General features: G+C 39.2%; 1 protein-coding gene across 1 annotated transcript in view; it reads left to right on the top strand.

Moving 5' to 3' along the window:
• LOC126428342 (histone-lysine N-methyltransferase 2C-like) overlaps positions 1-25698 on the top strand; it is a 440767-nt gene that overhangs the window by 327543 nt on the left and 87526 nt on the right. Inside the window, exons 59-61 of the mRNA XM_050090275.1 lie at positions 4796-4969; positions 15829-15949; positions 17306-17400. Of these exons, the coding sequence (XP_049946232.1) occupies positions 4796-4969; positions 15829-15949; positions 17306-17400 (390 nt within the window). The remainder of the gene's footprint in view (positions 1-4795; positions 4970-15828; positions 15950-17305; positions 17401-25698) is intronic.

The following is a 25698-nucleotide window of genomic DNA, read 5'->3' as shown; positions in this document are numbered from 1 at the left end:
GCTCGTTCTTACACGTCCGGTCACCCAAATGACAATTGTCTCTCACTAGGTGACTGCCTGTAAAAATCTCTCTTACTGTTTGTTTTGTGAAAGATACTGTCAACGAATGTCAAAGTAAGGTATCGAGGCAGTGTCAGAGTACTTGTCTGGCTAACCTTCATTTTTCTACTCGTTTTATAAATAGACTAGCTGATTACCTAGCGCTTCCCAACTACGTCACCTGACAGTATATTTTTCTAGTCATTGCTCCCAGCTGTACAGAGCTTCCTCGTAGACACCAGTGTTACAAGTGCGTCACTCACACAGTATCTTTTCCTAGGTAGTGAGCCAAATGTCTACCGAGTTTAGTTGGGATTTCAGAGCTATGCTCGCATGTCATTCCCATCCCTTTCCTTCACTAACTCTAAACTCATTCCTAGGAGCGCATGAGGTTCTCATTCTTGTAGGTAGTAAGCCATCTGTGTAGATATCTGTTTTTACATTATACAGTTTTGCTGGAACATATACATATACATAGAGTTTTTAGAAACGTGAACTACATGTATTGCTTCACAATGTGAATTACAAGGAGGACTATACATACCATCGCTTTTTTATGGGAAGTGGCAGCTGTATTATTACTGCAGAAATAGGGCAAAGGAGTATGAATTTGGCAACTTCAGATGTCTGTTATGCACTGCACATCTCTTCTATCTGGTTCTGTATGTTGTGGTCGAATTCATCTGACATTTTGTAGAAGGTGCCGATTGCAAATCTGACGAAATACTTACACGGGATTGTGTCCTCGAGTACTGTATAACCCATTTTTTTACTTTTCTGGAATTAGCATTTTCTTAACGTATTTACAATTTTCCCACGATCTATGCCTTATGAAACAATATTTGTGGAGATAAAACTGACGCCGTTGACATTAAATGAGTCTGGCACGGAGTTATCCTTCTCGAAGTAGTGTTTACAAACATTACACAATTAACATTCTTGACCCCTGAGCAGTCTACTCAGCAGATCTGAGTCGGTAAATGTCTGAACGATACGTAGCACTAGTGATTTGTTAGCTGTCGCTGCCGAGGTCTGCTGGGCCCGGTGGCCAACGGGAGTAACTGTTCCGATCGAAGTCAGAAAAAGCTGTGACTTCAGGTGAACATTCACTTGTTCTTGGTGACTACCGTGCTTGGTTTCCAATACTATGTGCTACACTAAAAGTAATATCACGATATTATTATAGCCGTATAGTTTCAGTATTAACTCGAACATGAGGCAACAATTGTACACACAGGCCGTCTGCTTCCCAATACTTGCAACTAATAATATAGTTTTGTTTATAGTTTATATAAGCACTAAACATAGTGTTGTCTTCTAAGTAGGGTGAATACAGTGGCTGCACCAGCAGAGGTGCCACTATAGACTGTGGCAAGTCAATTTTGATTGACACAGCTACTCCTGCCAGCCACCGTTCCGGGAGTTAATTGTATCTACCTGTTAACGTTCGTAGTTGTAGGTAAGTGATTGTATGTTGTGTTGTTAGCTCGTTCTTTCAAGTAGAAGTTGCTGACATGTTCCATGACCTTGGAGATTTCCTCCTCAATTTGGTCCTACGGAACTTGACGTGTAAATAAATAAATAAATTATGAAAAGGGATAGGAAGATCCTTTTGATAGAAAATAAAGTAAAAATTCTTGAAATAGTTTTAAGTTATTCATGGAACACACATTGTATTAGTTCAAAGTTTAGTGACGCCTGTGTTTGTGCTGAACTCTGTTGTCAAAAACAAAGACTCTACATTGGACCGGATTAAAAAACCCATGAAATATGCAGAGCCGGAAGAAATCACGAATAACTTGTTTCAGACAGGATGTATTCTCAACATCCCCGTGAATGGCGTACTGTTGTGCAAAATAGTACTGATGGTAATCCAGTACTTCTAAGCATCTAAAGGGTGTATTGATAGGCTCAAGAAGCACTATAAGGTTGTATACAAAATTTTATTTGGTGAAGGAAACATTGTAAATGCAAAAAGTGTTACTGAATGGCAGAGGATAGATCACAAGAACTTAAAAAAATTAGTATAAACCAAAGGACATCTTCAACATAGATGAAACTGGCCTTATTTCCAGCTACGCTTTTAGCTAGGCGCAAAGGCTGATGTATCTGATAAAATTAAACTGCTTGTAATTGGCAAATTAAAAAAAAACTACATTATTATAAAAATGTAAAAACATTGCTCACAAACTACAGTGGCAATAATAAAGCGAGGATGGGATCAAAACTATTTGAGAAGCAGTTGCATAGTCTTGATGCAAGAATTGGAATCTACAATAGGAAAATTCTCCTGCTTGTGAATTGCTACCTATCCAAAAAATATAAATTTGCACAGTGTGTAGTTACAATTCATTCCATTGAACCACACGGGCAAAGTGTGGCCCTTGGAATTGGGCATTACTCTCTTGGGAAAACCATTGTGCAGAAGTTTGACAGAAGCTCCATTAAAGCCTCCATTAAAATGGCAATTTTAGGCGCATTGCACTGAATTGTCAGTGCATGGACAGAGTTTAAGCAGCCCTCTATCTCCAGCTCCAGTCAGAAAGTGGAATTCATTCAGGCAGGTCAAGGAAATGGATTGACATAGCACATCTGTGTGATAATGATGACAATGAAACTCTGCTTTCTGCATTGTAAGAATGCCTTCAATTGGAGCATCCAGTCCAACATTTTTGTACCTACTGGTGTTGGTGTTGAAAGTGTATCTGTTGAATGTATGAGTGACTTTCATTTATGGGACAACAATGATAGTGTTAGTAAGACTCCTATTGCAGTTGTAAATGCAGCCGTGTGGGCAGTAAAATGCTGCATTTCTGCCACAAGTGTAGGCATCAAAACTTTTCATTGTCTTTATAAACAGGAGAAAATATTGCAAAAGAACTACTACCTATTTGTTCGTTATGTCAGTATGTAAGACCATCCAAATGAAAGATCAGTTTAGTATGTAAAATGGCTTAATATTATTTTATGTGTCACACACACACACACACACACACACACACACACACACACACACCCTGAAATCTTGATTGCATTGACAGATTGATCTGTGTAGTATAGCCCAAGGTCTAAATGAAGTTTGGAGATGATAGTATGGTTGTGAGTTGCCAAAGCCAATGAATTTGGATGTGAAATAAAAGCTGGTGGTAACAGACTAATCTGTATGATAGCCCTGTCTCTATGTTCGTGCACTATATTTAACACACTTCACACTATTTCGCCTACTTTTCATTATAAAATCTAAAACAACCAAATAAATTCAGGATACTATGTTCAGCTAGTAATCTCAATTTTTCTCAACAATTAAACAGGACAAATGGCATTGAAAATAATGTTTTTTGGAGGCATCTTTAACGCAATGCAACATTTAAAAACGGCATATTTTGCTAGTACGCAAATGTAGACACGAAACCACCAAATATGGCTACTTGGCATCACAAACACTTGAATAAACATGGGAGCTGCTCAGTATGCCACTGTTTTTTGTCCAAAATGTGGCATTTTTAGTGCGATAAAATTGTGCCAAAGTGTCAGGAAATGTCACGTCGGTGGCTGAACGTAGTAACAAATTCAGAAAAAGTTTATAACATAATAAACAAGCCTCTCACAAGTATTTTGATACATATCACGAACATGTATCATACATAAACTATGATAATGCTAAGGGTTAGGTGGTTCCATTTTTTTCACTTTCATATTTTTTTACACCATTTTTTAAAGATCCTTGAAAAATGTGAGAGTGGTGTTTTGCTGTACTTCAAATGATCAGTGCTTTTCACTATTTCAGAGAGTGTCACTTTTTTTGTTGTTATTGCCCATTGTTTGTATTCCATGATTTTTCTTCATGGCTATGTAACTTATTTCTATCTGAGGAGCTCCAATGCAACCCGCATGGTCAATTATTTGTGTGTGTCATGAGCTGTAGTGTGAAGTTACGAATATTTGTTTTGCATCCTTTGTTTTTGTGTGTGTGTGTGTGTGTGTGTGTGTGTGTGTGTGTGTGTTTAGGGACAGAATAAAGAAAAGTAATTGTTGAGAGGATGCCTACAGTGTATAACAAATGTAATGTTCACAGGTCACGTTTGTAGGACTGTTGACTTAGCCCAGATGTCTGGTAGTGAAATTGTAGACTGTCACATCCCCACACAAAAAACTGAATACTGATGTGAGCACTCAGTGAATTTTCTAAAATCATTTCTTAGTGCCCACTTATGTTACATAATGGATGTTGTCTCAAAATTTTTCAAGTTTCTGGGGTGTAATTTAAACAAGGCATCAGTACAACAACAAAATTTTCTACCACCCACACCTCCTTAGAAACTGAGTTTTAAGAAGTTCTTCGATCGTAACTGTCTGTTAAGACAGTGTCCAAATGTAAAATCACTTTGCTACTAATTTCAGTTCCTGAAGGTCGAATTTCACAAAACCATTTTTCACAGAGAGCCCTCGATAAATAATATTCTCGTCACACTCCACATTTGCAGCTAAAGGAGCATAAACAAGGTGACAATATGACAAGAGGCTTCAACCCATAATTTCACTCCCTTAGGAGCAGAATTTTGGAAATGTCATTTGAGAAAGAATGTTTCCTCCATCTTTCACATTCCGAAGATTGGTGGTTTATACTGTGTGCTGATAAGCATGTGAACTTGTATCTTTTTTCACGTTTACCATAAGTGTCTCTCAGTACCGCCTATAAACCTGACTTGACACGAGTGACGAGAAGTGTTGGAGGTAACGATCAACTTTCCAACAGCAGCAGCAGCAGCAGCAGCAGCTGAGCCTGCAGCTGACACCGGGCGAGCAGCGAGTGCGCGGCCCCGGGTCTGGTGCCGAGCTGCTGTCGCCGCCCACGCCGCGATCGTTCACCTCACCGTCCGCATCGCCGCTCACCTCTCCGCAGGTGGCAGGCAAGGGTGGGCCCCAGCAGGTGCGTGGCGAGCGCATTTGATTGAAATTTAATGTAATTTGCAATTATTATTATGAAGCTACAATTTTCTACTTCTGTGATGGCACAGAATATATAATGGCACATCTACATCTACATCTACATCTACATCCGTACTCCTCAGGCTACCCGACGGTGTGTGGCGGAGGGCACTTTGAGTACTTCTATCTGGTCTCCCTTCTGTTCCAGTCTCGTATTGTTTGTGGAAAGAGGATTGTCGGTATGCCTCTGCACGAGATATACGTAGGAGGTAGCAATATATTGCTTGACTCCTCAGTGAAGGTATGTTCTCGAAGCTTCAACAAAAGCCCATACCGAGCTACTGAGCGTCTCTCCTGCAGAGTCTTCCACTGGAGTTTATCTATCATCTCCGTAACGCTTTCGCGATTACTAAATGATCCTGTAACGAAGTGCGCTGCTCTCTCTCTCTCTCTCTCTCTCTCTCTCTCTCTCTCTCTCTCTCTCTCTCTCTCTCTCAACCCTATCTGGTACGGATCCCACACCGGTGAGCAATAATCAAGCAGTGGGCGAACAAGTGTACTGTAACCTACTTACTTTGTTTTCAGATTGCATTTCCTTAGGATTCTTCCAATGAATCTCAGTCCGGCATCTGCTTTACCGACAATCAACTTTATATGATCATTCCATTTTAAATCACTCCTAATGCGTACTCCCAGATAATTTATGGAATTAACTGCTTCCAGTTGCTGACCTGCTATATTGTAGCTAAATGATATAGGATCTTCCTTTCTATGTATTCACAGCACATTACACTTGTCTACATTGAGATTTAATTGCCATTCCCTGCACCGTGTGTCAATTTGTTGCAGATTCTCCTGCATTTCAGTACAATTTTCCATTGTTACAACCTCTCAGTATACCACAGCATCATCCGCAAAGAGCCTCAGTGAACTTACGATGTTATCCACAAGGTCATTTATGTATATTGTGAATAGCAACGGTCCCTACGACACTCCCCTGCGACACACCTGAAATCACTCTTACTTCGGAAGACTTCTCTCCATTGAAAATGACATGCTGCGTTCTGTTATCTAGGACAACTGTCAAACTTACTACTCTGATTCTCGGTCTGCAGCGAGAGTGAGAAACGGTCTACCTCTCTCGTTACGGTACGGGTGGATATCGTATTCTCAAAGCCTGTGAGCATTTGGAGCGTGGAAACCGGAAATGTTCGAAGTTCCGTGTTTTCAGCAATGCGTTTTCACTGTCGTGTTCTCAGTACTCTCTTGTGTGCCTGTGACTCGATTTGGGTGCCGTATTGTGGTGAAAATATTTCAGACGTGCATTAATAGGTGGCACATGATCTATGTGCTGAGCAGTGCTTCCCTCTGGAGTTAGACGTGGTGTGCATCTACGTCTCCTCTGTGAAGTGTGAGATAGTTTGAAGAGATAATGCACAAGTTTTTAATGAGTGGGCACACCTTTTTTAACTGTGACAGAGGTTATAGAGAAATGGAGAATGGTAACTGATGCCCTGTTCCATAAAATTGTCGACTCGGCTAAAGCCGTGAAACCATTCTGTGTAATTCCAACCTGTATAACTGACTACTTCGCTTCTAAAGACGCTGCTGCAACGTTGTTGATGCGGGCATATAAAATCTCAAAATCCGATATGGTCAAAGTGTCTTGTACATTTGTAATAGCTATTAAAAATTATTATTCTGAAACAGAAGACTGGAAAAACTCATTGAGTGGAAAAGAGAAATTGTCAAAGGTGATGTTCTTCTTATGAAAGACCAGCATTGTTTATCTGTTGATAATGAGAATGACCCCTTTAACAATGTTGCCATTTCTTCCTCAACAGCCCAGGGAGTTTTTACAGTGGGCTTTGTAACATTTGATCCTGAGAGTGGCAATGCATATGAAACAGAGATCAATATTGAGAGATTTTCTCTTTAGTTTAATTTTGTTATTCTCTTATAATAAATTAAAAAGAAATGAGGAATGTATTTTGTTGACTGCGGTTCAACTGTTTAACATATCTCTGCTGTATTTCTATATGGATATTTTAGAAATAAAACATCATGTCTCCATATTGATGGCATTTAATTAAAAGCTTTCATATTGACACTTACAACCAGTCACTTTCCTGGTACGGCTTGTAGAACATTCTTATTACGTTATTTATTTTGTAACCTGGCTCTTTCTCAACAGTGATGAGGGGGAGGGGGGAAGGGAGCAGTGTAATTCTGTGGCATCAGAATACCTTCTCAATGTTTTGTATATATATAAATTATGTACAAACAGAGAGACACTGTTTTTTTGCTTTTCCCAACTATGTAGATTTGGCATTATCAGTTGTTGCCACTAATAATGAGGATAGTAATATAAAAGTAGTAATAATTATTATTTTGTAATAATCATCTGATATACAGGGTGTCCCATTTATCATGGCCACCCTAAATAACTGTTTGTCCAGACGCAAATTACAAAATGTTTCAAGCAAATGTTCTTTAGCCATCGGAGACATCAGTCAGTCATTGCAGCTTTCTCTTTACAAAGATTTGAACAGCAGTGTGACTTTTTTAAATAGCACCTTGTATTTTTATTCGGTAATTCATTTCCTCTCCTAAAGACCCATTCAAAAATGTATCACAGTGTACTATTCACTGAAACACAACATTATTAATTACATAACACGACATTGACTCTGAGCCTGGGATCACAAACTCGTCCACTAGCTGGAGTTGTCAGAAAACAAATGAATACCACGTAAAAACATAACACAAAATTGACTTTGACTCTCCTGTACCATTGCCCAGGAGTAGAACATTCGAAGGTGCTCAAAGTGGTGACCCTGGACACCGATACACTGGAGCAATCGTTGAATGAAAGAATTATTTACTGCTTCCAGTGTTGCCTGCTGAAGAGAATCACAAGCAAGCACGATACGTTCCTGCATGTCCTCTGAAGTTGGAATATCGTGATAGACAGCGTCTGTAATGCATCCTCAAAGAAAAAAGTCCAGAGGATTTAAATCAGGAGACCTAGTAGGCCAAGTAACTGTTCCTCCTCGACCAATCCATCTGGCAGGATACCTTCGGTTCAGAACACAATGTGCATGCAAGGCATTACGTGCTGGACATCCATCGTGTTGATACCACATAAGCATTCTGGTTCTTAGTGGCACTTCATCCAGAAGAGGAGGAGGAATTCATCTGAGGAAGTTGGCATATGCCGTACCGTTGATGAAATAAGGGCCAATAATTGTAGTTCCAAGCATCCCTCACCAGACATTAACTCTCCATTGACGCTGATGTTTCACCTGTCTAAGCCATCGTGGGTTGTCGCTGGACCAATAATGCATGTTCCTTGTATTTACCTGTCCTTTCTTTGAAAAAGAACATTCATCGGTAAATAGAACACTGGAGAAGAAGTTCGGGTTGGTGAGGATTTGCTGCTGTGCCCACTGACAGAACTGTGCGTGATTCTGGAAATCATTCCCGTGCAATTCTCAATGTAGGTGTACATGGTAATGGTGAAACTGGTGACGTGTAAGAATCCAATGTACACTGGTTTTAGGAATGCCAAACTCGTGTCCAAGCTGTCGTGTGCTCACATGTGGATTCGTGGCAACGGAAGCGAGAACAGTAACTGTGGCAGCTTCATCTCCGTGAGTGCTATGATGATTGCATTGTCATGGGTTGAAATTCCCCGTTTCCTGAAGCTTGGCAACAAGATGAGGAAACTTCGGTCGGGAAGGTGGGTTCTTGTCAGGATATCGCTCTCTGTACAGTTCTGCTGCCTGCGTAGCATTTCGCCTACCTTCAGAATCAACAACAATAAAAGAAATATTATATCAATGCAGTTTGTAGGAAGGACAGTAGCCTTTACTGCATGCCAACTTCACACAACAGTATTTAGTAGGACTAAACAACTGTACTAAATGTACTCACAAATAAGAAAACTATTGCAATTACTGTTCTGCTAACTTACATTCCCCATAAATGAGTAGCATTTCTACCTCCTCTTTGTTGGTGTAGATTCTACTCACACAACTCTTCAATTGATGATGGCTGACGGAATGACGGGTGGTTGTTCTATTTGTGTTTACATTTGTCCGCTGTCAACATCAGCTCGCAGATGTGTTCCATTACTCCGAGTACCTGCGCTAAGTGCTGGGAGCATCAATTTTGTGTTATGTAATTAATAATGTAGTTTTTCAGTGAATGGTACATTGTGATACATTTTTAAATAGGTCTTAAGGAGAGAAAATGAATTACCGAATAAAAAATACAGGGTGCCATTTAAAAAAGTTATACCACTGTTCATATCTTTGTGATAAACAAAGCTACAATGACCATTTGCTTGAAACATTTTGTAATTTGCGTCTGGACAAACAGTAATTTAGGTTGGTCAAGGTAAATGGGACACCATGTATAAAAGTCAATGTTTGTTTGTTTCTTCATATTTTATGCGCAGCCATATCGCTCGTGTGATTGTGATAAAACAGTAAGCGGCATGTGTGTCATACCGGCAAGTGTATTTGAAAGAGCGTGGCAGTTGTGAGATATTTGAGTTTGACAGAAAGAAGCATATCAGTGTTTTATAGTGCCAGATTGAAATTTTCCAGTGCAAACAGTAATTTTTGAAGTTTTTCATTGAACCAGTGAACAATATTTTGGTTATACAAGCGTATATCGTGTTAATAGCTTTGTCAAAAAATATGCCTCCCAAACATTCGTCACTTAGTAGATCCACCAGCACAGCACATAGAAACATTGAATTGGAATTTCTCAAACAAATGAGGAATGACACAGATTGTCTACGAATTGCACATTCACGTGCATGAGAATCTAGAGATCAACACGGGGCAAGGATCGAACGAGAATGTTGACGTGCTACTCGATCGTGTGCATCACAATCACAAGAGCAACGTGCATCAAGGAATGGAGCAGATTATTTACAAATTGCTGATTCAAGTGCATCAAAATCAAAAGAGTGACAGGCTGTAACAATCGAAAGAGAATGTGTAGGTGCTGCTCAGTTGCACACGTCGGAATCAGTAGACCAATATGCTGCGAGAATTGAAAGAGAATGTTCACGAGCCACTTGTTCGCATATGTCACATGTTTTGCATTATGAATGAGATGTGAAAGTTATTTTTTTTTTCTGTGTGCCACCCAACAAAATTGCAAGTGACGTGATGTATGCCGAGAAAAACTCAGAAAGTATGCCAGAAATAGTGGTGGCAATGATCGTAAAACCATACTGTGGTGTAAATAAGAATTGAGGAACCCGTGGATGGTGGTGATATTTGTCACTGAAACTAGTTTGAGAATAAATATATATCTCAGGTTGCAGACATGCACAATTAAAAGACACTTCTCAGTCCAGAATGGATAATCCTTGATGTGCCTTCTTTACTGTAAATATCAGTCTGTCGTTTCCTACATTGTTGAAATTTCTACCTGGAGTAGTTTCCATTGTTAAATAAATAAATAAACAACAAAAGTTTTTGCATTAAGGCAGGTCTACGATTTCCATATTATTGTTCACTTCAATATTATGCAAACTAGTCCAGTTACAGGTAAATACAAACATCATTGCATTCAGAAGAATACATTCATTTGCAAGATGCAGTTACAAACTGTGGAAATGTTTCTGACGTTGGCAAAATGATCATACTCCCAGCAGTGTCGAGTGGCAGCTCATAGCAAATGCACGAATATACACTAGATGCCACGACACACGTCCATTCGTATGGCCGCTCTGACTTTTTCATCACATTTACACGCAATCCGACACGGCACGAAATAAAAGAGCTTCTATTGTCCAGTCAGCATCCGTTCGATCGACACGATTTGACTGCACGAATATATGAGCAAAAACTCGCTAAATTGATGGACTTAATTATGAAACATCACATTTATAGTGAAACTCACTGCCGGACATATGCAACTGAATGGCAGAAGAGAGGACTCGTAGCACACAAAATGAAAATATATGCAGCTAAAATTGATGATTTCATTTGTGCAGAAATTCCTAATCCTGAAGAAGATGTACCGCTGTTCGATACAGTATTGTGATGAAAAACATGGTGCGCGGACCGTGCACAGCACTGAACCTGCTCAAGCTGCATGGTTGATAATGAATGCATGAAAAAGTATCCCAGAGAGTTAGTTTGTGAAACACACACTGGTGGTGAGAGACATCCACAATACGGACGCCAAAAGCCAGAAGGTGGAAGTCAAACAACAACAATCAGAATGAAAATTGACAGCAGATGGATTGTGCCATGTTCTCCTTTGTTATTGAAAACATTTAAAGCTCATATCATCATTGTCATTCCATCAAATCGATCAAGTACGTATGCAAATACGTCAACATAGGTAGCGATATGGCAGTAGTCAATATTGACAGACCTGCAATGATGAAGTGAGTCAATTTCAAAGAGGTTGATGTATCAGCAGCAATGAGGCTGTCTTGACCATTTTTTTTCCCCACAATACACAGTTGCCGTCCCGGTGTTGTTCATCTCGAAAATGAACAAAGGGTGTATTTCGTGGCAGGCACTGCGTGAAATGTTGTTGGTGAACCAGTGCACACAACACTTGCAGCATTTTCTGCAGAGTGTGAAGAAGATGTATTTGCCAAGACATTATTGCATGCATAAGTTCCAAAGTACTGTACATGGAATGCTACATGAAGAAATTCCAAGAACGTAAGTGAGGCATGTGTGAAGAAGTCTACCAAAATCTATATTCATCTGACATAATGAGCCATGTTTACACAGTACATCCAAAGTGTTACTAGATAAGAATACTGTTGGTTAATGTCAAAAGTCCTACTTCATTTGCAAATCTGAAATTAGTTGATAGCATAGAATGCCAGACATACAGAGAAGCTTTTCTAAATCTTCATTTGCTCAAAAAAGACCAACACTGGGAAATGACATTGGCGGCTGCGTGTGTCAGCTGTCATCTGTGACAAATTCGAACATTGTATTGACCACATGTTTGCCATCCAACCCGAAAGGTTCGTGGGAAAAATTCAGAGAGTATTTGATAAATGATATTTTGCACTATGTTCTTACCATTAGCGAAGACAATTCCATCTGTTTAGTGAGAGAATAATGGCTTTCATGCAAATGAACAACTTTTGCTTGCAGAACAAAAATTGGTCTGCAACACAATTAAAAATGCCATGTCAAATGGCAGAGGTAGTCTGTTCTTCCTTGATGTGCCTGGCAGCACTTGAAGAATGTTCCTCACCAGTTTTCTGTTAGCTCACTTTAGATTTCAACGTGGAATTGCTTTGGCTCTTGCTTCATCAGATATTGCAACTATGTTATTATATTAGATGGTGGATGAACAGTGCATTCAACACTCAGATTGACATTGGATATGGATTCTTGGTGGCTCTAGTATGTAATGTGTCAAAAGGATCTGGCATGGCTAAAGTTATTAAACTTATGCAGGGTCATTGTATGATATGAGTGCACCACAGTTCATAAGAAACAGAACGAATCACTTGATTGAACTTGTAAAGATTTACAATCAGATGTGTAAAGATTTACAATCAGATGTACAGCCATTCGGTGGCGCTTTCATTTTATTATTTTGTGACCTTAGACAAACTCTTCCAGTGATTTCTGCATCAAACACCAGCTGATTGACCTCAGTGCTGACCTCAAGTTTCACATCTTTGGAGCCATGAGCAAAAACTTATATTAAAGACCAATATGCATGTACATTTGCAGTGCAATACGTCAGCAGCAGCCACATATTCAAAACTTTGGCTGCTGGAAACAGTGACATAAGTGCAATCAGATCAGCCATACAATCCAAGAACAAATTGCTGGCGGTTCTGTTATGTGCAAATCTACTGACAGCTTCATGAATGCAGACGAAGTTGTTAATTATCCAGTCGAAGTTTTAAAATCATTGGATCTTTGTGGTGTGCCATCGCACTGATTACCTCTCAAAGTCGGCGAGCCAATTACTCTCTTGTGAAACATTAATCCACCCCAATTATGTAATGGAACAATACTCGCTGTGAAGAAACCGATGCTGAATGTCATCGAGGCAACTATTCTTAATGAAAAGTTGAAAGGAAAAGATTTGCACATTCCACACCTTCCCTTCATTCCCACTGACATGCCATTTGATTTCAAACAACTGCATCTCCCCATTCGACTTGTGAATTGTCGACGACCATTAACAAGGCACGAGGTGAGTCACTTCAAGTGTGCAGATTGAGTCTAGAAAATCCATGTTTTTCACGAGGCCAGTTACATGTTCGCAAGACAGACAGCCAAGAAATTCGTTTCTTTTTGCTGAAAACTGAAAAACAAAAAAATATTATCTATCCAAAACTTGAACAATAAAGTCAACAAAATGAAATTAATATAATTTATACTTCTCCTTTCTGTATATCATCAACTTTCAGAAAATGAATTTATTATTCACAATGAAATAAATATCATGCCTAATTAAACCTGATAATTCTCTCAAATTTCAAATAATATTTCCAAAAGTATGTGGTAGGCGATGACGACAATAACAACAGTAATGATAGCGGCGGATATAGAAAGAACTTATAAGTGTATGAGATAGATGTTTTCTGATAACAGCAAGTGTTGAGGAAAGGAAATTTAGGAAGACTGTACCAGTTACGAATACTGGGAAAAGAGAAAGGTTTGGTTGGAGGGAAGGATGTGGAATGTTAACGAGTGCATACAGGGACAATGGTAATCCTTATTGGTGCAAGTGGCATTCTTCTACAGTCGTCTTGTAGATAGCTCTTCAAGGAGTTAGACATTTTAACTGCAAATTCACAATATACGTATATATTCACTAATTAAGTTTGTCATAAAACAATCCACCACAATTTGAGAAGAGTAGCGATGTTTGCAACACAAGTACACGTATCCTGTAAACTGTCTCATTCCACATAATTTTAATAAAAGAAATTCTTTCAAATGATCTGTGGGACGTGTAACTAACTAAGGAAGATCACTTGAATAGAATGGATAGCATCTTGCAAAAGAGGTTATAAGATGAATAGTAACAAAAAATTAAAACAAAGATAATGAAATGTAGTTGAATTAATTCAGGTAATGGTTGGGAAATTAGGAAAAGTTGTAACCTCATAATGTGAGAGCTGCAATTAAAGAAACAATAAATAAAAGAAAATAAAAATAAAAAAGATCCTGTGAAATACAGAATGCTACAGTTTTTTGGTATGACGAGGGAATTTTGCTGGTTCTTTTAATGAAGTTTGTTCAAATGGGACATTTTTTACTGTCACCCATATGTCTCAGGCTTTGACATGCCCAGTGGCAGAATTTTATGAAGAAGGAATTTTTGTAAATTAGTGAAGCGTTATACAAATGCTTACATTTAAATTGCGACTGTGTTCAAAAATAGCAAAAACAGTATTTTTTTCTTTCTATGAAAGTTTTTTTATTTACAGCCAAACGTAGGTTACTTTTCAAACCGCCATAGTACTTACGAATAATTGAAACAATGTCACGGCACACTTTAAAGGGCCTATATGTGAATAGCACAAGTGTAGCCATTCTGTTACTTTCACTAGTGATCACAGCTGTTGCCTCTGTTGCCATGTATTGGGACACAGTGGTACGAGGCTCCATTACTCACAATTTGTCTCTCTGCTGTGACATGCCTCCGATTATTTTGTAAGTACATGCACATTAACATATTGAGAGTTTGTCATTCACACTGTTCTTGTCTTCCCATTATATTTTCCTGGCATATTTTGTTGTATTTTTTTACATGCTTTACAGTAGCACAATGTCAAAAAATTGCAGTAACAGAATAAAAACTTTTGCTGCCGTCTCTAAGCGGAATATGACATCTGTAACAAAAGGTAGACTTCCTCTAGGGAAGTGCACACCATTTTTCCTAATGTTATTGTATCTGTGAATATATCTGTTGCTAAGGAGACTGTCTATACTACGCTTGGCTGTCCTCTTTTTAGAATACTGCTGTGTGGTGTGGTATCCTTACCAGTTAGGATTGACGGAGTACATCGAAAAAGTTCAAAGAAGGGCAGCACATTGTGTATTATCGCGAAATATGGGAGAGAGTGTCACTGAAATGATACAGGATTTGGGCTGGACACCATTAAAACAAAGGCGTTTTCCGTTGTGACGGAATCTTCTCGAGATAAAATAAGGCAACTCAGAACTCGTATGGAAAGAAATAGGTGTTTGTTCTTTCCGTACAATATATTAGATTGGAATAATAGAGAATTGTGAAGGTGTTTCAATGACCCCTCTGCTGGGCACTTAAATGTGGTTTGCAGAGAGTCCATGTGGATATAGATGCCAAAATGCATTGAATTATTTTCAACAAATTTCATCAGAGAGCAAATGTAGTGCCATGCCGCAGATAATATTCTTGACAGCTTAAACAGCTGCTTGCAAGATGTAGGTCCAGTGAATGCTTTTTGCCTAACCGAGGAGTTACCTAAAATATTCATCTTGGTAGGACATCAGTGAATGAAAATATGTTAGCTTACTGATTTCTGTGTCCCCAAACTTAGGAAGTGTTTTTCAGATTTAAGCTTCATTGTGACACTATTATTTTTTATTGGTACACTAAATTAATAGCAGTTGGGATAGTTTCGACTGTTGAGAACAGAATAAATGTGTGTGTGTGTGTGTGTGTGTGTGTGTGTGTGTGTGTGTGTTACTTTTTGCTCTGCTTCTCAACAGTGCTCGTTCCATTTGCAAAAAGGACTTAATTCCTTTTCAGAACTTGACAGATATGCAAAAGTAACAACTTTTTTTGAGTGGAACTACTTGTACAATAGCTAACTGACTTTTCCTCTGTAACTTGTGTTTACAACAGATCAGCCCCATGCCAGCGAGTGAGATTAAACGGGAGCAGCCGGACGTGCTGAGCCCCACCGGCAAGCTGGAGCCGAAGGATGAGGCGATGGACCTTCTGGGCCAGGACCAGGCGTCTCTGGGTGAGTGGGAAGTAACCACTCATAACGGGTTACACGAGGTTGTAGAACTTTAGTCTAGCACACAGAGCTCTGCAGTCTGACTGACACTCTCTGATCTTTTATAACCGTACATTGTACAATTTTGTTCACAGTTTGAAAACGGTCCTTTGTGCCATATCTAGTTAGTAACTTTGCTCGATTAAAATCCAGTGTTTTTGCATGCAGTCTGTAATAATTCTATTGCATATCTTGTACAGTACAGACAGGAGGTAAATAAGCCTGTCGTTTTTGTCTTGCTGTTACCTTCCTTTTAGATCAGAGTAACCACCACGTTTAGGGAGTTGCCTCAGCAAACAATTAGCGAGGTCCTTTTGTATTACTTAGCCTCAATTTCAGTTGAAGCACTGCTACCTCCTGGTGCCATTCCTCTCTTCATATTTTGGAAATCTAAATACCTTGTCTGCCGTCCTTTACAGAGTACGTGTGGCAGAATTATTTCTTTGACGCACAAATGTGTCAGGTGACCAAAATCTGTTTGTCTGCCATTTTGGAAGGACGGCAGTACAGCTTGTTGTGGCAGACGAGAATTAGTTTGCACTGGTCAGCCAGGAAACTGACGCTCCTGTATTTTTGTCATCGTGAGGCTAGTCCCTCAGACTGTCACGGTAATGTAATGTGTTGAAGTTTCTACTCAATTCATTGCTCGTAATATCCATTATCTCCTTTTGTTTGGTTTTAACAGAGACAGTGTGGACGCGAGGTTCAAAAATGTGGGGCTACTTTGCACAGACTTCGGATGTCAAATCGGGCTAGACAGTTCACTCTTACTTACCGTGACGATTCTTGCCAGACGGGCTAGCACCTTAGACTTCGGAGTTTTCTGTCCAGAGTTTTTGCGAGGGTTTTCTGTACACTGGGTAACGCATCTGTTCTGCGTGTAGATTTTGCAGCTGTCATTCATTGGTCACAGAGAAAAACCTTAAAATAGATTGAAACAGTTGTCAGTGTCATTCACGACAAGTCCATTGACGACTCATTATTTTTGTGCTACTGGGGAGAAAGTATTAGTTAGCAGCATGCTACTGGGGAGAAAGTATTAACTAGCAGCATTTTTGGACTAGCTGTACGGTAATTCTGCAAGGACATTAGTTTTATGTCACCAATTTCCAGTTATCTGCCTATCACAAGAAGTGATTAGCTAACTGAACCCCTTTCGCAGACAGACAAATGGTGTGACCAGTTTACGTCAGTAATATTAATTTACCAAATATCTTCTGCTGTCGTGTATTTCAAATCTATGACATACCTCGATTTGAGTAATTACTGTCTCCAGACTGTCACATTTTCTGAGCTCACAGTGTTTCTCCTATCTCGCAGAGTTGAAGAAGTTAAAAAGGCGCCAATACCAGCAGAAGCGCCGTCAGAGCCAGGGCAAGGAAGCTTCGACAACCCCGAAGAAGAGGCCGCGCAAGGTAAGTGCACTGCTAATTCTCATCTCAAATGGAGGAACTGCTCTCACAGTTGAACACTTTGCCCAAAGTGTACTGCAGTAAAACCCCTTTTTAACAAATCTCTGGGGACTCGAATAATTAGTCCTTTATTGAGGACATTTTTAATATGGTGTTCACCTTATTTACACTGAATGGATGTCCACAATGTAAATCTGCATCTTTAGATGATAAAAACTATTCTTTGATCACAAGCTGTCATGTGCTGGAAACCAGCTAAATGTGAGCTTTACAGTCCTGCACTTGTAAATTACACTTATGGTCCCCCAAATAACAACATTATTTAAAGAAAGTGTCAAAAATGAAGAGTCCATTCTTTTTATTCAATATTGTATTTATTGATTAATGATAGAGTATGAATACGATAAAAAACCTCCTTAAATTGAATCTTTTGTTGTATGAAAAATTAAGAAATCCATCAGAGTGCTTTGGTTCTTTCTTCCAATATAGTGTACTAACAGCTGGTTGATGCTGTAAGAACTGACAAAACTGGTGAAAAATAGCATCTAACAGCATCAGTCCTGCAGAGCTATGTAAAGTTCTATCATCATCATCATCATCATCATTAACAACAATAACAACAACAACAACAACAACAACATCATCATCATCATGCATCTGCACCATAACTTATTTTGCTTGTTCCATCACAAGAGAATCACACTTACATGATGAAAGTCAGGCTGTCATAATAAGCAACAATCCTCAACCATCTCAATTGCTATAACATCTGTAATGATTCCAAAACGTTTTGGAGGAATTGCTATTAAATCTCATGTGTAAGATAATATACTGAAAAGGTAGAAGCATGCCCCCCCCCCCATCACACACACACACACACACACACACACACACACACACACACACACACACACACACATTTGGCAAGGTGAAGTAGCACACATCATTACCTTGCAGTTTAACCGTGATATGTGGTCACAGAAAATTGATAGACACAGTGTTGAGTCCAACAGGACTTAAGCACCTGCCTCAAAGCAGAACAAGTAAAATGCACTCGATAAATATTTCATTGACAATACAGATAAATGTATTAGTAGACAGCAATTTCTGAGTTATTAAGATTAGTATAAAGAAAACTGACTCTACAGAAACTTCACAACATTTCTTCCACAAAACTGGACTTTCAGGCTAGCAAGGAAACTCCAAGAAAAAACTATTCGATCTGTGGTGCTGCTTTTGGAAGGTGCCCGAATGAACAAATCGAAAAAATAAAACATTGAATTTAAAGCTGCCAGTGATTTATTTATCATTCATACACACTACACTGTGAATATGTGTTGCAAAGTGACAAGTATTGTCAACCAACAATCACAGACAACGTTTCATTTTTCTGAATTCAGTGTTTTGTTTGGCAATCACTTCTCCTCTATGACTACAGCAGAAAAACTTGGGACTATTGTGTAGAAATAGACAGAAAAATTTTTTAAAACCTTAGAGAAAAGCCAAACTTTCAGCTTTAATTAAGGAGCACAAATCTCTATATTAGCGTTGCAGCAGTACTAACCTGATTCTCGTAGTGTCTCAGTAGTCACTCTCAGTCACCGCAAAGCTGAAAGTTTAAACAAGTATGGAATGGTGCTTGTTTAAATATGTACATGACACCTCAATTCTCCACTAAGATATATTAATAGTAACTGTGAACAGTTTTGATAGCGCATTGAAATAGATCAGCACGTACATTCATAGTGGCGACGCTGATTGTTTTATTGTGGCAGTGGGCGGGGGGAGGGGGGGGGGGAGGCAAAAAATTACAGTTTGGACTCAGCACTGTCCCATAGTAATTTATTAGAGTGGATTACACTTTGGTAGTTCAGTTAATCTAGTCTATAAAGAGCTTCACAGTATCTAAAAATAACTTGTTTTGATGGCAGTGAAATTGCACTCTCTCGCTAATCACAATTTTAATAAAGTATTCCCTAATTTGAATTACTGTAATCACTCAGCAGTGTTTAGATGTTGAGATTAGTAAGTTTAGTGCTTGTCAGTGTGCATATTTTTGCATACAAAAAGTGCACAACTGTGATGTCAGCCAACACTGAGAGTGCACCTGACCCAGGTCTCACACGTGAGCTGTCTAACTGCAAACTGCTAATTGTTGGTGTGGTCCAGCTGCTTACAGACAGGCATAAGAATAAACTGCATCGTGCTTTGAAAACTGGCAAGGCTGGATTTTACTTTTTTAGATCGACCACAAGAACTAATGTGATTCTGGCTCGAAGAAATACTGGTGGTCAGAAATTTAAAAAAATATATATGGGCACTATGATTCCTGCACAGTGTGAATGCCCTTGTTTACTTGTAGGAGCACCGTATTACCAGTTAGCATTAATTAGATGAAATTATTAATTAGTGGGTCAATTATCCAGTAATGGATGTCATATTGTACAGAAAAATTAAAGTAATTGAATATGTAGTCAAAGCTTGGAATCTAACAATGATTATGATGAAATTTGCAATTGCTCTGAACTTTAAGTTTCATTAGTGCTTAAGATTATTATTTTTAGGTAATTTGAAATATGTTACTGAAAAGCTGGAATGCTTAGTTTTAGGAAGGTATATATCATTATACTTAGTGACTACATCCCTGAGTTTGAGAGACTCTTGAAACGTAGTGAAGCTCACACAATGATGCTTGTATCGAAAGCTGGGCTAATGGAAAATGGAGGTGGTGTATTTGTTGCAGTAGACAAGAACCTCAAATCCACTGAGATAGAAATTGAAGCTGCATATGAGATTGTTTGGGCAGAACTCAGTATAAGGGGTGGGCTTAAATTATAACAGGATTCTTCTGTCGACCATCAAACTCTCCTTCTGACGTAACCAAAAATATTGGAGAAAAGGCAGTTCACCCGTATACAAGTCCTTCAGTGATAATGTAATTGTTGGTGGAGACTTTAATCATCCAATGATAAATTGGGGGGGGGGGGGGGGGGGGGGGGGACAGTTTTGTCAATGGTGATTGTGACAAGACATCCTGTGAAACATTACTAAGTGACTTCTCTGAAAACTACCTAGAACACGTACTTAGGAACCTCTCTCATTATGGTAATATATTAGATCTCATCCCTTTAAGGACGTGCACATCAAAACTCGTATCAATGACCGTGAGTTGGTTGTGACTACAATTTGAGATAATCATACTTTGATAAGGGCAACTAAAGCAAGTTGAAAGATGTATATGTTCAGTAAACTAGATAAAAAAAGGCTGTACAGTTATATCTCAATGAAGAAACTTTTAGCTCAGGACTGGAGCATGTAGAGGAGGTATGGCTCAAGTTTTAAAAAGTAGTTTACCTTGCTGTGGATAGCAGAACCGTTCATGATGAGAGGAACCCTCCACGAAAGGTATAAAGTCACTGTAAAGTATACTGCATAATAGATTTAACACAAAGTATAAGGCTATAGACAAAGAGGCACCAGATGTGACGTGTTTATCTGTCCCGAGGACAGCGCGTGAAGCTTTCAGTGACTGCTGTTGCAAAATGTTGTTGAAGGAACTCTGAAAGACCAAAGAAAGTGCAGTTATATGTAAAGGCTGTTATTGACACCAAAGTTAGCATCAAGTCACTTGTGGATCAGGCATGAATTGAAATTAAGGGTACTAAAACAGAAGCAAAAATGCTTAACTAGTTTTTAAATGTTCCTTTACGAAGGAAAACTCAGGAGTATTGCTCCAGTGTTATCTTGTACCACTGAAAAAATGAGTGAAATAGATAACAGTGTGAGATGCGTTGAGAAACAGCTGAAATCAGTAAAATTGGAAAAAAGCTCCAGGGTCCAATGGGATCGCTGTTAGCTTCTGTAGTGAATTTGTGGTTGAGTTAGCCCTTTATCTAATTATAATCTGTCACAGCTCCCTCAAACAAGAAACCGCGCTCTGTTTCTTAGGGAATACACCGGTCATACGCATCTACAAGATGGATAGTAGAAATGATCCACAGAACTACCGTACAAAATCCTTGACATCTGTTTGTTGTAGAATCTTAGAAAACAGTCTGAGCTCAGACATAATAAGGTATCTCGAACAGAATGACCATCTCCGCGCCGGTCAGCACGGATTCCGAAAACATCGCTTGTGTAAAACGCAACTCACACTTTTCTCACATGACACACTGAAAGCTAAGGACCAAGGCAGTAATGAAGATGTAAGGACCAAGGCAGTAATGAAGATGTAGTGTTTCTTTATTTCTAAAAAGCATTTAACTCAGTACCACACGTATGCGTATTGTCAAAAGTACGATCGTGTGGGGTATTGAGTGAAATTTGTGATTGGATTGAGGGCTTTTTGGTAGGGAGGACACAACGTGGTATCTCGGATGGAGAGTCATCGTCAGATATAGAAGTAACTTTGTGTGCACCCCAGGGAATTGTGTTGGGACCCTTGGTGTTCACATTGTATATTAATGACCTTGCAGATAATAGTTACAGTAAGCTCACACTTTTTTGCAGATGGAGCAGTTATCTATAGTGAAGTAATATCTGAAAGAAGCTGCATAAATATTGTCAGATCGTGATAAGATTTCTAAGCGGTGCAGAAATTGGTGACTTCCTTTAAATGTTCAGAAATGTGAAATTGTGTACTTCACAGAATGAAAGAATGTAGTATCCTATATTGTAATATAAATGAGTCACAGTTAGAATTGACCAACTCATACAGTTACCTCGGTGTAACACTTTGTAGGGATATGAAATGGAATGGTGACATAGTCATAAGTAAAACAAGTACTAGACTTATGTTTATCAGCAGAATACTGGGGAAAAACAATTATTCTACAAAGTAGATTGCACCCATCCCCTATGTATCACTCGCATAGGATTCATGATGACAAAATTAGATTACTTACAGCACACACAAAGGTATTTAAACAGTCATTCTTCCCATGCTCTTTATCATGCACTTTGCAGTGGTTTGCAGAGTACAGATGCAGATATGGAATTATGCTAATAAGCTCATGATGTTTTACACATATCAAGCTATGGTGCTACCTTTAACTACTGCAACTTTTAATTAGCATGCTCTATATCCAAACTAATGTTACTCCTAGAATCAGGACAGTTAGAAGAATAAACTCATCAATGAATCTAAATTTGGGGGGGGGGGGGGGGGTCAAGCTTGATGGTACTGAAAATATACCTAAGAATTAGAGAAAAGGAAAACGAAATTTGTTATTAACAGGGATCGAAAACATAATAGAATGGGGTAGAACCACCATGCACACAACTGAAAAAAATTTGTGAGAAAATGGTTCCTTACTACCGCAGTACTATCTAGACCTAAAACTTACACTACTGGTCTGGGATTTTGCAAACCTTGCAGGACTAGCACTCCTGAAAGAAAGGATGCTGCGGAGACATGGCTTAGCCACAGCCTGGGGGATGTTTCCAGAATGAGGAGAGCTTCTGTAAAGTTTGGAAGGTAAGAGATGAGGTACTGGCAGAAGTAAAGCTGTGAGGACGGGGTGTGAGCCGTGCTTGGGTAACTCAGTTGGTAGAGCACTTGCCGGCGAAAGGCAAAGCCCCGAGTTCGAGTCTCGGTCCGGCACACAGTTTTAATCTGCCAGGAAGTTTCATATCAGCGCACACTCCGCTGCAGAGTGAAAATCTCATTCTGACTTGTGAAACTAATAAATGAACACCATGTTTCGCCCTCCCTGACGTGAGCCTTTCAATGTACCATCAACTGGGGGATTTTGCCCTAGAAAGGTGACTTTACCCGCAGTATGTTGTCAAGTTCAAGATTCTCATGTCATAAAACTTAGTGTAATATTGGTACCTACCCAGTCAGTGTCCAGTGTTTATAATAATGAACTGTTCAAAAAGTCGGCAACTAGTGCGGCTACTTTAGACAGTATTTTATTTCGTGTGATTTTTTATTACCAATATGGGAAGAGTTTATGAAAGGAATCCAGGGGCTAGAAAGTATTGCGGTTATTCTATGGAGAGGTTAGGGAGAGCACTTAAGGCCATTCAGAAGGGAATGTCACTCCAGAATGTGGAGAAAAAGTTTTGTCCCCTCATAAAAACAGTTTCGATTAAATTTAAAGGGAAACATGTTCAGAGTGTTGCGATTCAATATGTTTTCAATGAGACTGAAGATAAACGAATGGTAAAGTCAGTAAAGGCCTGTAGTGACTCCTCTGGACTTAAATGATATAAGATTGGTTGGAAAATCATGCGAGGGGCATTTGAAAAGTTTGTGCAATGTCCGAGAGATGGCACCACCGGCGCGTATCGAGGTCATGTTTAGTGAGAAGCATCTTTAGAAAGAACGCACACCAAGTTTCAACCATATTGGTGTATTTCTTTTTGTTTGGCATTTGTGTGAATCAAGGAAGTCGAGTGATTGTCAAAAAATGGACCAAAAAAGAATTTCATGTGATAATTAAACATTACTTTATGAAAGGCAAAATGCCTCGGGAGACTAAAGAGAAGCTTGATAAACGTTTCAATGACTCTGCACCCTCAATTAGAACACTTCGTGGTTTCAAAATTTCCAGAGTGGCCATGTGGGCACAAGTGATGCTGAACGTTCTGGATGCCCTGTGGAGATTACGACTCCAGAAATTATTGATAAAATCCATGATATGGTGATGGATGACAGAAGAGTTAATGTGCATGAGATTGCTAGTGCTGTGGGCATATCAAATGAATGGGTACATAATATTTTGCATAAGCATTTGGACATGAGAAAGTTATCCGCAAGATGGGTTCCGCGATTTCTCACGCTTGACCAAAAACAATCGTGTGAAGTGTTGCAAGGATGGTTTGCAGCTGTTCAGGAAGAATCCACAGGACTTCGTTTTGTCACTGTGGATGAAACATGGATACATTACTATACTCCTGAGACCAAACAATTATCTAAACAATCGGTTACCAATGGAGATTCTGCACCAAAAAAGCGAAGACCATTCCTTTGGCCGGAAAGGTTATGGTGACTGTCTTTTGGGATTCGCAAGGGATAATCCTCATCGACTATCTGGAAAAGGGTAAAACTATTACAGGTGCATATTATTCATCATTATTGGACCGTTTGAAAACCCAGCTGCAAGAAAAACTCCAGCGATTGGACCGCAAAAAAGTCCTTTCCGTCACGACAATGCACCAGCACACACCTCAGGAGTTGTGGTCACAAATTAATGGTAATAGAATTCCAACCCCTTTCACATCCCCCCTATTCTCCAGACTTGGCTTCCTCGGACTACTATTTGTTCCCCAATTTGAAGAAATGGCTGGCGGACAAAAATTTTATTCAAATGAGGAGGTGATTGCAGCAACTAATATCTATTATCCGGACTTGGACAATTCCTATTATTCAGAAGGTATCAACAAATTAGAACAGCGTTGGACGAAGTGTATAAGTTTAAAAGGAGACTGTTGAAAAATAGAAATATATAAAAAAAAATTTTTTTTTAAAAAAGCTAGCTGCTCGAACGTTAAAAGGCGCCTTTCTGAAGTCGGCAAGAATGGTATTATTACCTATTTTGATAATTTCAATACAACACTGGCAGGTGTTTCACCACAAAATAATGTTGACTGTGATGAGACTAAACTCAGTGACGACCCTAGTAAAAAACTGACAGTAGTGAGATGAGGTCAGATATGTGCGAAACTTTTCAAAAGGTGCAATTTCAATGACTTTTTCAGCTACTCCAGCGATAAACTGTTGCTCATTTATGTCGTGAACAAAGCTGAACAACTTTGGGACACACAGACTCAGGATGGTCCTATTGGTTCGAGATGAAATCACACTAAAGAAGGGTGGTTTGATAGCACAACATCCCAAGACTTGTTAGACTCGGTGCTGTTTTCATATCTGCAGGGATGGAAGATTGTGATTGAGGACAATTTGTCTTCTGATCTTAGTGTTGATATTGTAATGAAATGTACCAATGAAAACATAAGATCCACATTTTTGCCAGCACATTCCGCACTCTCACACAGCCGCTTGATGGTGCCCTTTTTGCACCATTAAAAAGGAAATGGAGAAGTATCCTGGCGCACATTCTATTACACTATCCTCATATGGTATAATTGAATAAGGATGGGTTTGCTTGCTCTAATACCTGAACTGATGAAACAAGTACAAGGGGAAAGTTTGATGCCGATATTTCTGCAGGATTCTGGGAAATCGGAATATATCCAGATACGGAAGAGATTGCTGACCAAAAATAACGGAACCAATATCGGCACTGTGAACGTTACTGGAAATGTGGTTTTGGACTAACTCAAGAAGGCAGGAGG

Source organism: Schistocerca serialis, chromosome 12 (assembly GCF_023864345.2).
Source record: "Schistocerca serialis cubense isolate TAMUIC-IGC-003099 chromosome 12, iqSchSeri2.2, whole genome shotgun sequence".
Taxonomy (NCBI): domain Eukaryota; kingdom Metazoa; phylum Arthropoda; class Insecta; order Orthoptera; family Acrididae; genus Schistocerca; species Schistocerca serialis.
The sequence above is the reverse complement of the archived record's forward strand: the minus strand, read 5'-3'. Positions and strand labels throughout refer to the sequence as shown.